General features: G+C 34.2%; 2 protein-coding genes across 2 annotated transcripts; one reads left to right on the top strand and one right to left on the bottom strand.

The window, feature by feature from the left end:
* Positions 1-73: 73 nt before the first annotated feature.
* On the top strand, positions 74-5,809 carry LOC132560040 (ADP-ribosylation factor-like protein 2). Its single transcript, XM_060224697.1, has 5 exons — positions 74-195; positions 1,523-1,633; positions 2,171-2,333; positions 2,871-2,951; positions 3,905-5,809. Exons 1-5 carry the CDS (start codon positions 131-133, stop codon positions 4,037-4,039), a joined length of 555 nt encoding a protein of 184 aa, XP_060080680.1. The 5' UTR covers positions 74-130; the 3' UTR covers positions 4,040-5,809.
* A 360-nt stretch (positions 5,810-6,169) lies between these two features.
* Positions 6,170-12,899, bottom strand: LOC132560044 (uncharacterized). Its single transcript, XM_060224701.1, has 8 exons — positions 12,799-12,899; positions 11,376-11,472; positions 10,682-10,871; positions 10,082-10,188; positions 8,702-8,869; positions 8,030-8,164; positions 7,314-7,448; positions 6,170-6,580 (listed from the first exon to the last, which is right to left on the bottom strand). Exons 1-8 carry the CDS (start codon positions 12,897-12,899, stop codon positions 6,446-6,448), a joined length of 1,068 nt encoding a protein of 355 aa, XP_060080684.1. The 3' UTR covers positions 6,170-6,445.
* Between the last annotated feature and the right edge of the window lie 562 nt (positions 12,900-13,461).

Here is a 13,461-nt window from a genome sequence, read left to right as displayed (position 1 = left end):
TTGATAGTTTGATTTTGTTATCTCCGTAATTAAAGAGTTCCAAATAAACAATCGTGACATGCTGAAGTCGGTGTCTACTGTGCATATGAGTTTTATTTGAGAAATCGCAAGCAACTGAATTCAATACACAATGGGTTTGCTCACAATTTTAAAGAAGATGAAACAGAAGGAGAAAGAAGTCAGAATCTTAATGCTGTATCCTTTTCCATATTCTGAATAATTCACCATTATGTATACATTGTTGTCGGTGTTAGTTGAGTGTACCGTGGTCGTAATTTTGTGACTCATCACAAACCATATATAGTGCTTCTGTAATTGTACAGGTATCGAAAATTCCTGGAAAAGAACTTCAACTCATCCTCTCAACTTACATTCATTGTTACACAGAACTTAATATGAAAAACTGTTGTTGTTTTTTTTTTTTTAAATAACATCAGATAAAGACAAAATAGTTGGATCATGATGCAAGAACCTTTATTTACGAGCATGCGACAGAAGCCAAATATCTTGAGACCACAATGCAATCGCCTCCGACTAAAAGTAGAATTGCCATAGTGATACCAACATAGGGTTAGGGTTCCTCCTTGAGATTCCTGATGAAAATTCCTATATGACCCTGGTCCACCCTTGGGTTGAATATACAAGACCATTATGGAACTTTGTTGATAAAGTAAAGATTTAGATGGTACGGTACAAGACTGCCCATTGCCATATGCTATTGTAATATACTTTACATTCAACATTGACGATGTGTTAGAAAAGTCATATACCTGGTAGCCATGCAGATAGCAGAAAAGATGCAAGGCTGACCCTTCTACATAAAATTCATTACAGAAAGTTGTTGTTACCACTAAACATCTTAAAATCAGCTACTTCGCTCATAACCATTAAATCTTGTTCCTTTCTTTACGAGTACTACTTACACATAATTTTTACTCTGTGAATCAGTAGAAGGAGGAAAAAATGAGCCTTTATTTTACATCACTTTAAAAGCCTCATCAGCTTTGTGGAACATTTTTTAGGAAGGGAATAAATGTTGTTTTGGATATTTGAGAAAACCCCAGGAGGAAACCATTATATCTGCGGTGGAGAAACAGCAAAACTAGTAGACATCATCCCCTACTTGTGTTCTATGATAATGTATTCTTATTGTTACTCTTGAATGCACCTATCACACAGTCAATAGTAAATCATTTATAAATATGAAAATGGCAAAGTCAGAAGAGTGCATAGAATTTGGCAGTCTGTAGCATTAAATATTGAACATATATTCATAGGTGTATGGGTTAAGATCAGAGTAGATTTACTCAGCTGTTATTGATTTTGGTTTATAGATCATACAAAATATTTATGTAGTTTATATCCTAAATATCTCTGTTAGAAAATGTGAATTTGCTATTTCTATGGCTATTTTTGAAGAGCACTATATGACTTACCCGTATACCAATGAGCCTTAGCTTTTTTATCTGTTTGATATTTCAGTCTGTGATTATATATATATTTACCTTAACCAAATGCACAGAGGCCTTGACAATGCGGGCAAGACCACTATACTGAAGAAATTCAATGGTGAGGATATTGACACCATTTCACCAACTCTTGGGTTTAATATCAAGACACTAGAGCATAGAGGGTATGTATATTGTCACTGAAATATTTGGAAAATGTGAAAACGTCTTTATCATGTAAATGTTACAATTTTTACATGAATAGATCATTAAGACTATGTAATATACATGTCACCTCTTTAGGCATGGTACAGATGATATTGTTGTAACCAAGGAACAAAATACCCACAAGATACTGTTTGGTAAAAAGAAATTTCTTTAACTTAATTGTTTTAGTGTTAGTCTAGTAACCAGAGATCCTAGGTCCAATTCCTAGCAGACATCAAAATGAACAATAACCTCCGTTACATCATGATCATTAATATTTGAATACCAGTTAAAGTTATAATGTAAAATTGTTTGATTTGCATGAGTCAATGTCCCACTTTAAAAAAGAATGAATTATCTAGCAAGTTTATGGCTATAATTGAAACTCTTGGCAGGTATGTTGATCATATACAAGGGAGCTAATTCCAACAAAGCTTGTATGTGTTAGCTGGGATAATGTCTGTTACTACACTTAAATAGTTACTACATAGTTATGACTTCTATTTGTTTATCAGGTTTAAGTTGAACATATGGGACGTTGGAGGTCAAAAGTCTCTACGGTCATACTGGAGAAACTACTTTGAGAGCACAGATGGTTTGATATGGGTGGTAGACAGTGCAGATAGAATGAGACTTCAGGACTGTAAACAGGAACTAGAGAACTTGTTGGTGGAAGAGGCAAGTATTGGAAGTTACAAAAGGAATCAGTACAATAATAAATCCATCTTATAAAGTTATGTTCAGGGGTCTTGAGCCTCTCAAAAGCTTAATGCAATCTCCGACTCCATGTTAAATTTATTCAATTTTATATAAGATGGCCTAGATATTCTTTCCTGTATTTTTAGCATTGATTTATCAGAAAATGGCCCCTTACTTTTTGCTTGTAAGATTTTAAACATTTCTCTGTTTTCATGTAAGTTTTGAATATTTACTTTCCCAAGTGACTTACTTAGTAGGGGCTGTTGGTGTGTTTTCAGTAAGGTGTTAACAAGTATGCTGTTCTGAAAACAAAATACTGTAATGATAATAGTAGAAAAGAGACAGAGTGGACTGTTTTAAGTGTCAGTAAATGTTTTCATTGATTGTTTTATTTGAGATGTCTATTTACATTTGTCATTTTTTATTGATATTTTTTTGAAAATGTTTTCTGTATTGATGTGGAACTGTGTCCTTAGGTATAAGTTTGTGTAAATTTTAATTTTACTTTATTTGTAGAGATTGGCAGGTGCTACGTTACTTGTATTTGCAAATAAACAAGATTTACCTGGTGCTTTATCAGCGGATTCAATCAAAGATGTAAGTTTTTTCCTCTGTAAAAATGTTCATATATTTTCTAAAAGAGCTATGAAAATGAAATATTTAAACCTTTTAACAGTTGAATATACAGTAGATGAAAGTAGTTTGGTTCCCACATAAATTATATAAGATAATAAAATATCATAAAGTTTATCTTGAAATATTTTGCCCACCATTATCAGATGGTACACTTGTTTACTGTATTTTTAACTGTGATCTGTTCATCTGTAATCTATATAATTTCTGGTAACCACTCTTTCTAAAGAATCTAAAGAAAATATTAATTTTGGGTTCTTCATGTGCTTACATTTTGATCTTCACTTGATATTCAAGATTCCCACCAGGTTTAAGTTCGAAGAGGTCACTGCATATATGCACTCCCTCTTGAAGCTGAAACTACTTAGTCCCTTACTGTGGACCAGGGGAGCTATAGTTTAGCCTTGTGTCTGTCCGTCCTTCCATCTTCCTGCTATCATGTCTTTTACACAACTTGTCATTGGAAATTGATACTTGTGGTATGGGTTCACCTTGTAAGGTAGTGTGTCGATGGGGGACCGTAATTTTCAGAATTGTCCTATTACAGAATGAAAATGAAAACTTTCGACCAGTTGATTAGATTGAAAATATCTTATAGTATATTTCATGTAGAAAATAACTTGGTAACATGCTTAAAGTCTGAAATAATTCAGATATGTATCAAAAGTAGGTCACCCTGACCAATGTTTTGACCTTTGATCTAAATCTAAGAAATGTATTGTCTAGGATCCATCTTCTACATTGCTTGTTACTGGAACTTTGTATTTGGGGTGTGTTCATCTGGGTGAGGCAGTGTGTCTGTAAGGGACTGTAATTTGTCAAGTTGTCTTGCTTTATGTACTTTGGAGGAGATGCAGCCTATGTTGATATTATCTTAATATTTTAGTTTCTACATAACATTCTTCTTGTAATTTCAGGCACTAGAACTTGATTCCATTACTACTCATCATTGGTTAATACAGGGATGCAGTGCTGTAACGGGGGACAACTTACTAAAGGGCATTGATTGGGTGATAGATGACATAGCATCTCGTATATTTACCATGGACTGATTTATGTTGTGTAATAGGAATTGTTTTAAAAGTCACCGATGTATGGGAGAGATCATTTACCCTGTAAAATCTGTTAGGGTTTTTCTTTTGCATGTAAGGGAAATTTTGGCACAAGCAAAGCGTGAATGCTAGTGAGGTACATGTTACTGTAACATAGGCAGTGTGTAAAGGAGATAACTCTGGCATTTATTGATTGCTGTAATTTTTGGTTGTTTGGCTGAAATGATACAGGTGGCACAGCATAAGATAAGAGAGTTAATGTGTGATTTCTCTCTAAGGACTTATGAGTAACTTTAATTTCTCATCAAGGAACAAAACCTTACGATCATTGTATTTATTATGTGTATGTATAATGTGATAACAACAATTAATATTTGTTAAGGTCATCCGATGCTAGTTTGAGAGCCCAACTGAAGTACTATTTGGAATCATGATAACCTCCATATATATCACTATATTACAAATGGTTTTTGTGTATTAAAAAATTGTTAAAGTTTATCCGATGTATGTTTGCAGAACTCCAATATGTTGATTGAGTATGGGGAAAACAGATTTTTTATGTTAATATATTAGCATTTACTGTCTGTTCAATTAGTACACAGGAAAATTGAATGATAATACTTTAATACTTTGCAATTAATTATTGTGTCAACCTTGTACATGGCTAATTTTAGGCAGGCACTGCCATGAGTTTTCTGACAGTATTGCTTACAGTTGAGTTTGTACGTTCACTAGTTTTATTACCCCATGAACAACCAGGATTATTTTGATGCGGGTGTCCTTGTAGTTGGCGGTTGCTACTTTACTGAATAACACAGGGGAGGTCCAATACATGTCATCCAGAACAGTTAGGGTGAAGGGTGTTTACCAAGGACACAACCATATCAGCATTCACAGGTCCATTTCTCATTTTCCAGAGAAACAAAACTGCCATGAGTACGGAGCTTCATATCAGGAACCTGAGACCCTCACCCAAAGTTATGTAGGCTTAAAGTTGAAAATAGTCTGTATATGTGTTCCTGGGTAAAACTGAAATAGGTATTGTAAACTCTGTCAAACATTGTGTTTTTTGTGCAATGACAATTTTCAGTCTGTGTTCAAACATGTTAACCGTATATAAAAGCAGTTTTACCTACATCCACCATTGTCACCTGTAGATATATTGTCAGTTGCATAAATATGAATTTGGATGAGTTTGCTCTCTGACAGCGATTTTTGTCAATATATGCAGAATAACAACATGAATTGGGGTATTTTTTAAGGTTGATAGACAGTTAAGGTTTGTTGTTTTTTCATGGTATGATCAAACAAGAAACCAACCATTTCAGCACTCCTTTAACATAAGGAAATGGTTCAATTTAATTCTTTGAATTTTCTGGGCCAAACTCTTAGCAGATAACAAGTGAAGTTTTCCTACTCCTAAGCTTTGTTATTTTTTATCTCATAAAAGAAAAACATTGATCATGTTGCTTTTAAAATGATGAGAATAGTACATAACAATGGAAATCCTGAGTAATTATAGAATGTAGTTGAAATTACAAGAGCATGGTATAGAATTTCTTGATGTGGTTCCAACTGTGAATGTTCATAGAATCTGTGATAAGTATTTTTTTGTGTATGATTGATCTGTACTTTCATTTGTATTTGAATTTGTTTTGGTTTCATTATTTCAGCTTCTTTTTTCCGCGAAAGAATCTGATATTTTGTTGTTTGTACATGGAAATGTATGACAGATTAAATAATTCAGTCAAATGAATTTCTTCTATATAAAAAAAATTTGATTTAGTTTCTTTTTTCTTCCGCTCACCTGGTCTTAAGGGTCAATGAGCTTTTGCCAGGGCACTGTGTCCTTCAACTTTTTCTTAAAATTAATTAATCATTAACTGCAGAGAGAATTTTGACCAAATTTGGTCTGAAGCTTTAAAAATGATGCTTCATTTGGAAAAACTCAACAACATATCTGAATAAAAATGTTTTGATGTGAAAGATGAAATATCAAGGTGAGAATACAGGCCAAATTGGTCTCCTTGATTTTTCGAATGGAAAAAGTGTACAGTATGATTTGTTTCACACCATCATCCCAGACTGCACATAGTTCATGTTGGCGAAATGAATGAAAGAATATGGATGTTTCATTAATAAATTTAATTATTTTGTAATTCAAAAGCAATTCCAATACTATTCATTTTCTTATCGAGCATCAAATTGTGTGTGTGACAAGACCAGTTGGACAACACAATCGGATCAGAGTGGTCCTTTTGTATGAGCTCCTCAGCAGATATGAAGCAGGATTGCTGTGTAAGCGATCGATACTGTCAAATCTTATCATGACTTTATAACCTGAGAGTCCTGCTCTCAGTGCACAATATGGTTTGTTTCACGCCATCATCACAAACTGCACATAGTTCAAGTTGGCGATACTTTCACAGCATGGACGCTATTGTCAAAGCAACCAAACACAACCTCTTTTGTTCCATCACCATCAAGGTCTGCAACTTCAAGGGAGTTTATCCAGTCAGGTGTAGCATGCTGGGCAACTTTCTATAATATAGAGAAAACAACAGGATATATATAATGATGTAATGTGTCTGATGAATAACAGAGGACCAAAAAATGACCTTATATGGCATAGTAAGGTAAGAAAAATGGAACACTAAAGAAATAAAAACCGAAATTTTACATTTTAAGATTACATCCTAAATATAATCAAGATTCTGAGTTTATGACACTGCGACAGGCAATAAATTTTTTCAGGTTTTCATGAAATACCTAAATTCTCGTACCACAGTTTAGGGCTGCAAACAAGTCACACAAAGAAGGACAAATAGTTACATAGACAACATGCTTGCTGTGTACCCTCCCTGAGCTATGTAGAGGTAGGTGTTTATTTAAGGACAGTCTTCCTCTGTACACAGGATAAGTGTTTGTATTAAACGTGTATGTATGAGGCTGATATATGTTCATGTTACCCTCCTTGTGATAGTATAGAATCAAAGCCAAATTTACAGGTGTTAATGATTAGTTTGGCACATTAGAAAGTTTCATTTCATGCTTAGACGTCCAGAAAAAAGGTCAACTTTTAATGTCACATTCCACTTATCACATTGTATCCTGACAAACAGAATATGATTTTAAGAAATTTTAACCAGAATTGTATTGATGGTAACTGGAATCACTGGGGTAGAATAGGTGAGTTTTCCCTCTTCAACACATTCCACTCTCTGACATATCTTAGACAATTATCTGAAAGGATTACCTCTTTGTTAAAACTGACCTTTCCATCTGAGAAGATATTTAAGGAGTTGAAGTGACCAGTACACAGGAGTAGGTCGGTGTCTTTGTCTGGAACTGTTAGAGATCGTAGATTTGTGATTGGATACTGAGTATTAGCATATTCATCTTCTGTTACCTAAAAATAAAATCATCCATAACATCATTAACTGTGAGTTCACTCGAAAGACATCTCGGAACATACTGGTTCAAATATCTTGTTGGATGAAGACCAAGTAAAAAAATACATGTACTGTGACAAAGTTGCCAGATTTGAGCTCAGGTGGGAACATAAAATACTTTAAGCATATAAACATATAACTCAATACTTTTAAAATTTAAATTGTGGAATATTTCACAATTCAAAATCCCAAATAAGCAATATATAAAATCTGAAAAAATTTTTTTTCTTGTAGAATAAAAGTTCTTATAATAACAACCAGTAGAAGATTTGAGTGTGACATTTCAATGATTACCATGGTCACCTTTATCAGACTGGTGACCAGTGTGAAGTGTACTAGCACTAACGTACACTGATCATTTGTTTGATGAAGATGACTGTGTAGTCAATGAAACATCACATTCAAACCTTCTACTGGTTGTGATTAAGATTTTCTATTCTACTTACATTGCCAACCTAAAGAAAACGTTCCCAAATAGCAGATTTTCAACTCCCTATGTTTTCATATTTGAAATCCTCACTTTTATGAGTACACATACATTGAAATTGTGGAAGATATACACTGCTCCACTTTCTGACCCGAGAGCTACTTGTGACGAGGTAGCAGGTCCTCCTCCAGAAGGTAGACCTATTGGCAGCAGTTTGTCCTCAGGCACAAACCTTCCCTGGCACATCTGTTGGTGAAATGGGGAAAATTGAAAGATCAGAACCTATGAGGGTAAAAGTTTGACATACTAAAAATAAACTGCATTCATTATAAAGAACGGTTCAAAGTATCGGTCAACATCATTTTCTGATCAAACCCGATCAGAATCAGTGAAGTGCCTCTTCTTGACTCCTGACCACATACTAAACTGTTCCCGAAAACTAATCCCCTCTCCCTCACAAAGACAAATCCAGAATGAAGGGCAAGGCATGTGTTGCATATCACTTCATCCTTTGTCTCCTAAGATGCCGTAATTTGACATTTTTTATCAATATGCATGTCTTGATCCTGATGAATTTACTGATGATGGAAAACATATCTACCAGGTAATGATATATGTTCTATTCTAGCATAACTTGCCTTCACTATATATGTTCATCTTTATCATATTAAATCATATCATATTACATGGACTATTCCTTCTGTCAGAGGACTTTTATAGAGAGTACACAGATACACTAATTACCGACACACCACTGCACAACCACACATAAGGAATACTTACAGCAGTGATTACTGATGATGTCTTGAGGACAGAGACAACTGCACCCTGATGGATGATAATCAAGCTATTGTTGTCATCAGCAGCCATAATGTAACTTGATTTGTGGCCATGTTGGTTGACCAATTCAGCTGCTAAGAGACTTCGTACAGATATTGTCTGCTTTGAATTCTAGAGAAAAAAAGTTTGTTTGATGTAAACCACTACATCGAGAAATACAAATTAAACTGATCACCATCACCTGAAATTCAGAAGTCCTTTAGCTGATAAATTCATTTCCATTATAAATGCATAACACTAACCTTCCTTTATTACAGAGGTTTTTGTAGGACATCAAGGTTTATCATCTTTTAAAACACATATTAATCCAATGAAATTATTAAATATAATTTGCTGCCATCTTTAATTGTGAATAATGTATGTTCAAAAATGAAAGATGAGGAGGGTACATAAAGGGGTATTTTCAATATTTTGTTTTACATTTCATTTCCAAAACAAAAGAGGGATATTGGCGTCCAATGGCGCAATATATTTATGGTGTGTATAATGTCTCCAGCACTTTGCAAAATAGTGATAAAAAACAGTAATGGTCAAATTCTAAGATAGCCACCTGCTGTCATTTGGTAGTTTTTTTTGTTTTTGTTTTGTTTATTTTCCAAATCAGTCTAAAAATGGATGATTCACAACTAAGGATCAAGAAGAACTTAAAATATAAAATATCAGAATGACACTGTATTTCTTAAGAAAAAATGATGACAAACCATACCTGTCAAAACATATCTACCTAATAGCTTTTTTTTGTATGATTAGTCCCAAAACTGGACACAGCACAACTTGCAAATGAAATTCAGAAAGATTTCTTAAGAAAGTGGTACATTCTTGCACTGTCAAAACCCAATATGGCCAACTCTTTGCCATATATTTTTTTGGATCTGTCCTTTAATGAGCATTGCGTAACTAAGGACCAAGGGATTCGTACATACAAAATTAGTGAATGATCCAATGTTAACAAATCATAACAGTTATAATTCATCGGCTGCCTGCTGTTGCTTGTCAGACCTCAATATCAAAATTAATCAAGTAACTTTAAGAGACTTTCATTAAAAACACAGAAAATCTTATTTTCTCCATCACATTCCAAACATAGATAATTTAATTTTGTCTATTTGAGGTTCCTCAGTCATTTAGAAAAAATCTTAAACCAAAACCCTATGAAAATAATGATTTTAAATCTATTAAACACAGGTACATTAGAATGTTATTCTAAGTTTATCATTCAAAAATTTGAAATAAGAAACTCTGCACACAAGATATTTGAGTAATAACAATTTTTTTGTGAGAACTAATCATAATAAAATGATGATTTGAAAAAAATAATCTCACTATATTTGTGCCCAAATCATGGAGGTTGATCCGCCACAACTCGCTAGAGGGCAGCACTCCACTAATTACTCCAGCCTCTGTGCTCATCACTACCACAATATTTCCAGCTAAAACACAACATAAATGTCAGTTTTAATGGATTGTGTATAGGGCACAATAGATAATCCGGGTAGACAAATTTTAATCAGTACATTTAAACTGCTGGTTGGGTAGAAAGTAATTCTACGTTACCGGCAGACAGCGTACACGTGTCTTTCTAAAACTAAATGTCTATCTGTAGTTTCCAAAATTTCTTAATGATATCAAGTTGATACTGTGGTATATATATAACATTCTATCACAATTTGTGGTATGTTGTTGTAAATCTTAAAGAAAAATATTTTTCTTTACAGTGTTTATTTTGCAAACGTTTTTTTGCCTTATTGCAAATATTTTAAGTGCTTTCAGAACTGTTTCAAATAAATACATGAAAAAAACCCATGTTATCAAGCTTGAAGACCATCTATTTAAAACTATTTCAGCTATAAATGAAATAGAAATTCACAAGGAAGTCTACTACAAGAGGGACCGTTTCATCAAATAAATGTGAAAATCTTGTACTTTTGTCTTTTTCGACTTGGATCGAGCTGATGCTTGATTCAGCTACACTCTGGCGACAAAGGATTTGTCGACTACAGAAAACCGTCATTGTGCCACAGGAATCAGCTACTATCAGATCATTGTGATAAAACTTTGTGACATCATGAATGGCCATCGCCTGAATTGGCCCACTTTTTGTCTCCAACGTTGTCTGGAAAATGGTAACGATTAACATCAAAATTAAGCATTATAAATTATATAGCAGTACATATTTTCTTTGAATCACACTGTTTGTTGCTGTATTTTTGTATTTGTGTAACAGGAAAGAAAAAAAATCACTGTCTATCAAAATATCTTGTTATGAATATTAATGCCATGGGCAAGTACCATTTGTCAAGTCATCTCATTACATTTCTTATTCATGATACATAATATCTGTTAATCTGCAATAAGCTCAGAGTGTCAACATACAAGTACTGACTCAAGGGTGGGCTTATTGCTGGACAAGAAATAACATTATACTGGTAGCCATTTATTTATTTAACAGTGTAATAGATTTATTTGTGGACTTATTATTAAGTATAAGTTTCTTGTCTTCCAAATACTGTATGTTGTGATTACACAGACATCAGGATTTCATACCTGTTTTGTCAGAATCATAAAGAGTAAGTCTGAATAAAAGCAGTTTTAATACATTATAAACTTTTTTTCTTACCTGCTGAGATTTGAATCCTTCATCAGAGGTTCCAGAGAGGTCAAAAAGTCTGACGATGCCATCTTCACCTCCAAGGGCAAGTGTAAGTCCACTCTGTCTAAATATACAAAAGGCAAAAGTAAGCAACACTTATAAGTACTTGGGGACTGTATAAACCCTATCTACATAACACATTGAGGGGCAAATTGTTTCAATAATACACAGGTGAGTGAGTCTATCTTTAGACTGAAGTATTTTTCTTACCTGCCTCTGTATTGGACAGATACTCAAATTCAAAACATCTTGTATAATGCCTAGTTTTAAATGCAGTCCTGGAGTGCCTCTGTATTAGTGATCTCTATTGTGCTAACAGTTTGACTGCAGTCATAATAAGTGTAAAATTCAAATCCCTGGCATACTTTGGACTTGTAGGACCTCTTCTGGAGCAAAACGGTTCAGTCTGGGACTCCTACACCCAAAATGACATCAGCCTCAGTGAATATCCAGACACCTATAACATGATACGTTACCTATCACCATAGTCATGCCTCCAACTTGGGTGGAAATCTCTCGGTACAAGAGGCCCTGCTGTCCATGTTGTTTAAGACTGATAGAGGACTATTTGCGATTAACAAACCATGTAAGCTTGGCAGAACCATGTATGCCAGGCCATATCACATTCTAACAAGTCAGACTGATGCCAGGAAGGTTTACATCTTCCCCCAGAACATGAGAGATTGGAAAGCCCTACTGACAGACATCACCAATTAATGCTGACACATCAAGTGCCTTTAAGACTGGTGTGTTACAACTCTGAAGACTTTTATCCTGATAGAAACTCCTACAAGTTAACCTTTCATCTTGCACCAAGTGTACATACAATGTATAGCACAATCTACAACCTGTTGAAGGATCGGGAGGTTATTACCAGGTACAAGCAGAATTCATTTCAGCCATGTGTGTATATTTTACACTGTATTTACATCAGAAAACAACTCCTGTATACTTTTTCACAAAATGATACATTAAATACGGTCTTCAAACTGCTTTTTTCATTTGTATTTTTTTTGTTGTTATTTTTTCACATTGCTGGTGTCATAAGATCAAGGTATAAGACTTACAGAAACATTCAGTTTTCAAGTCTTGCAAGATCCATTGCAAGATTTGTCTCCCTTCGCTCAATAACCGGGACTTACCTTCAATCTACCAGATACTCCGATACAGTTTCACATTTCTGAACGAAAGACAATTTTGTACTTTAGCATAGCTTGTCTCGTGTTGATGACGAGTACCCTGTTGCCCGCTAGGAGGCAGCAGACCTACAGTCTGCTGACAGTAACCCTTTATGCCATGATAATGTCAATTCTGCCCCGGTATACACAACAACACCACTGACTTAAGTACGATCTATAAGGTGAATATACGAATTCCGCGGGTACTTTACCTGAAAAGTGTACCTAAACAAAGGGTGTTAAATCGGAATGTTGTCTTGTGTTCCCATAAATGACGAATACACACACTTTCCGTACTTTCAACCTTCTTCATTTTCCCACTTTTTCAGTCCATCTATTTTATCATGGACCATATCCGAGGAGTACTGAATGGATTTTGTAGGAAGGGAGATAATAAATCTACGAAACAAGAAGGTTGTATGCAGGTATTTAGACAAGGAAATAATCCACATATATGCAATTTCTCCATATTTTCATATGTTTTTGAAAATAAACATGAATATGAAAGTTAATTGCATAAAAAGTAATTAATCATTTCAAACATTCTCCAACCATTTCGTCTATCTATCACCATACACCTATTCTCCATTAAACTGTCCAAATGATACGAGGTATTGGAAAAAAAGGAACAAACAACATTATAATTCAAAACATTTTAATATGAAAACTTACACTCGAGAAAATATTTCTGTGAAATTTCATAACTCAGGCTTTACAGATAACAAAATTACACACAGTTTAATATCGAGACTGAAATGTTCTATGTAATCTACGAGACATTTAGGTATAATATCAATGGCGGTTGTAAATATAGTCATATTAAGGAATTTGCTAAGCATTATTGTATTGGATGATTATTTGATATATGCATTATG

This window comes from Ylistrum balloti, unplaced genomic scaffold, assembly GCF_031769215.1.
Source record: "Ylistrum balloti isolate Yb309-2 unplaced genomic scaffold, AGI_CSIRO_Ybal_v1 Utg371004, whole genome shotgun sequence".
Classification (NCBI taxonomy): Eukaryota; Metazoa; Mollusca; class Bivalvia; order Pectinida; family Pectinidae; genus Ylistrum; species Ylistrum balloti.
The sequence above is the reverse complement of the archived record's forward strand: the minus strand, read 5'-3'. Positions and strand labels throughout refer to the sequence as shown.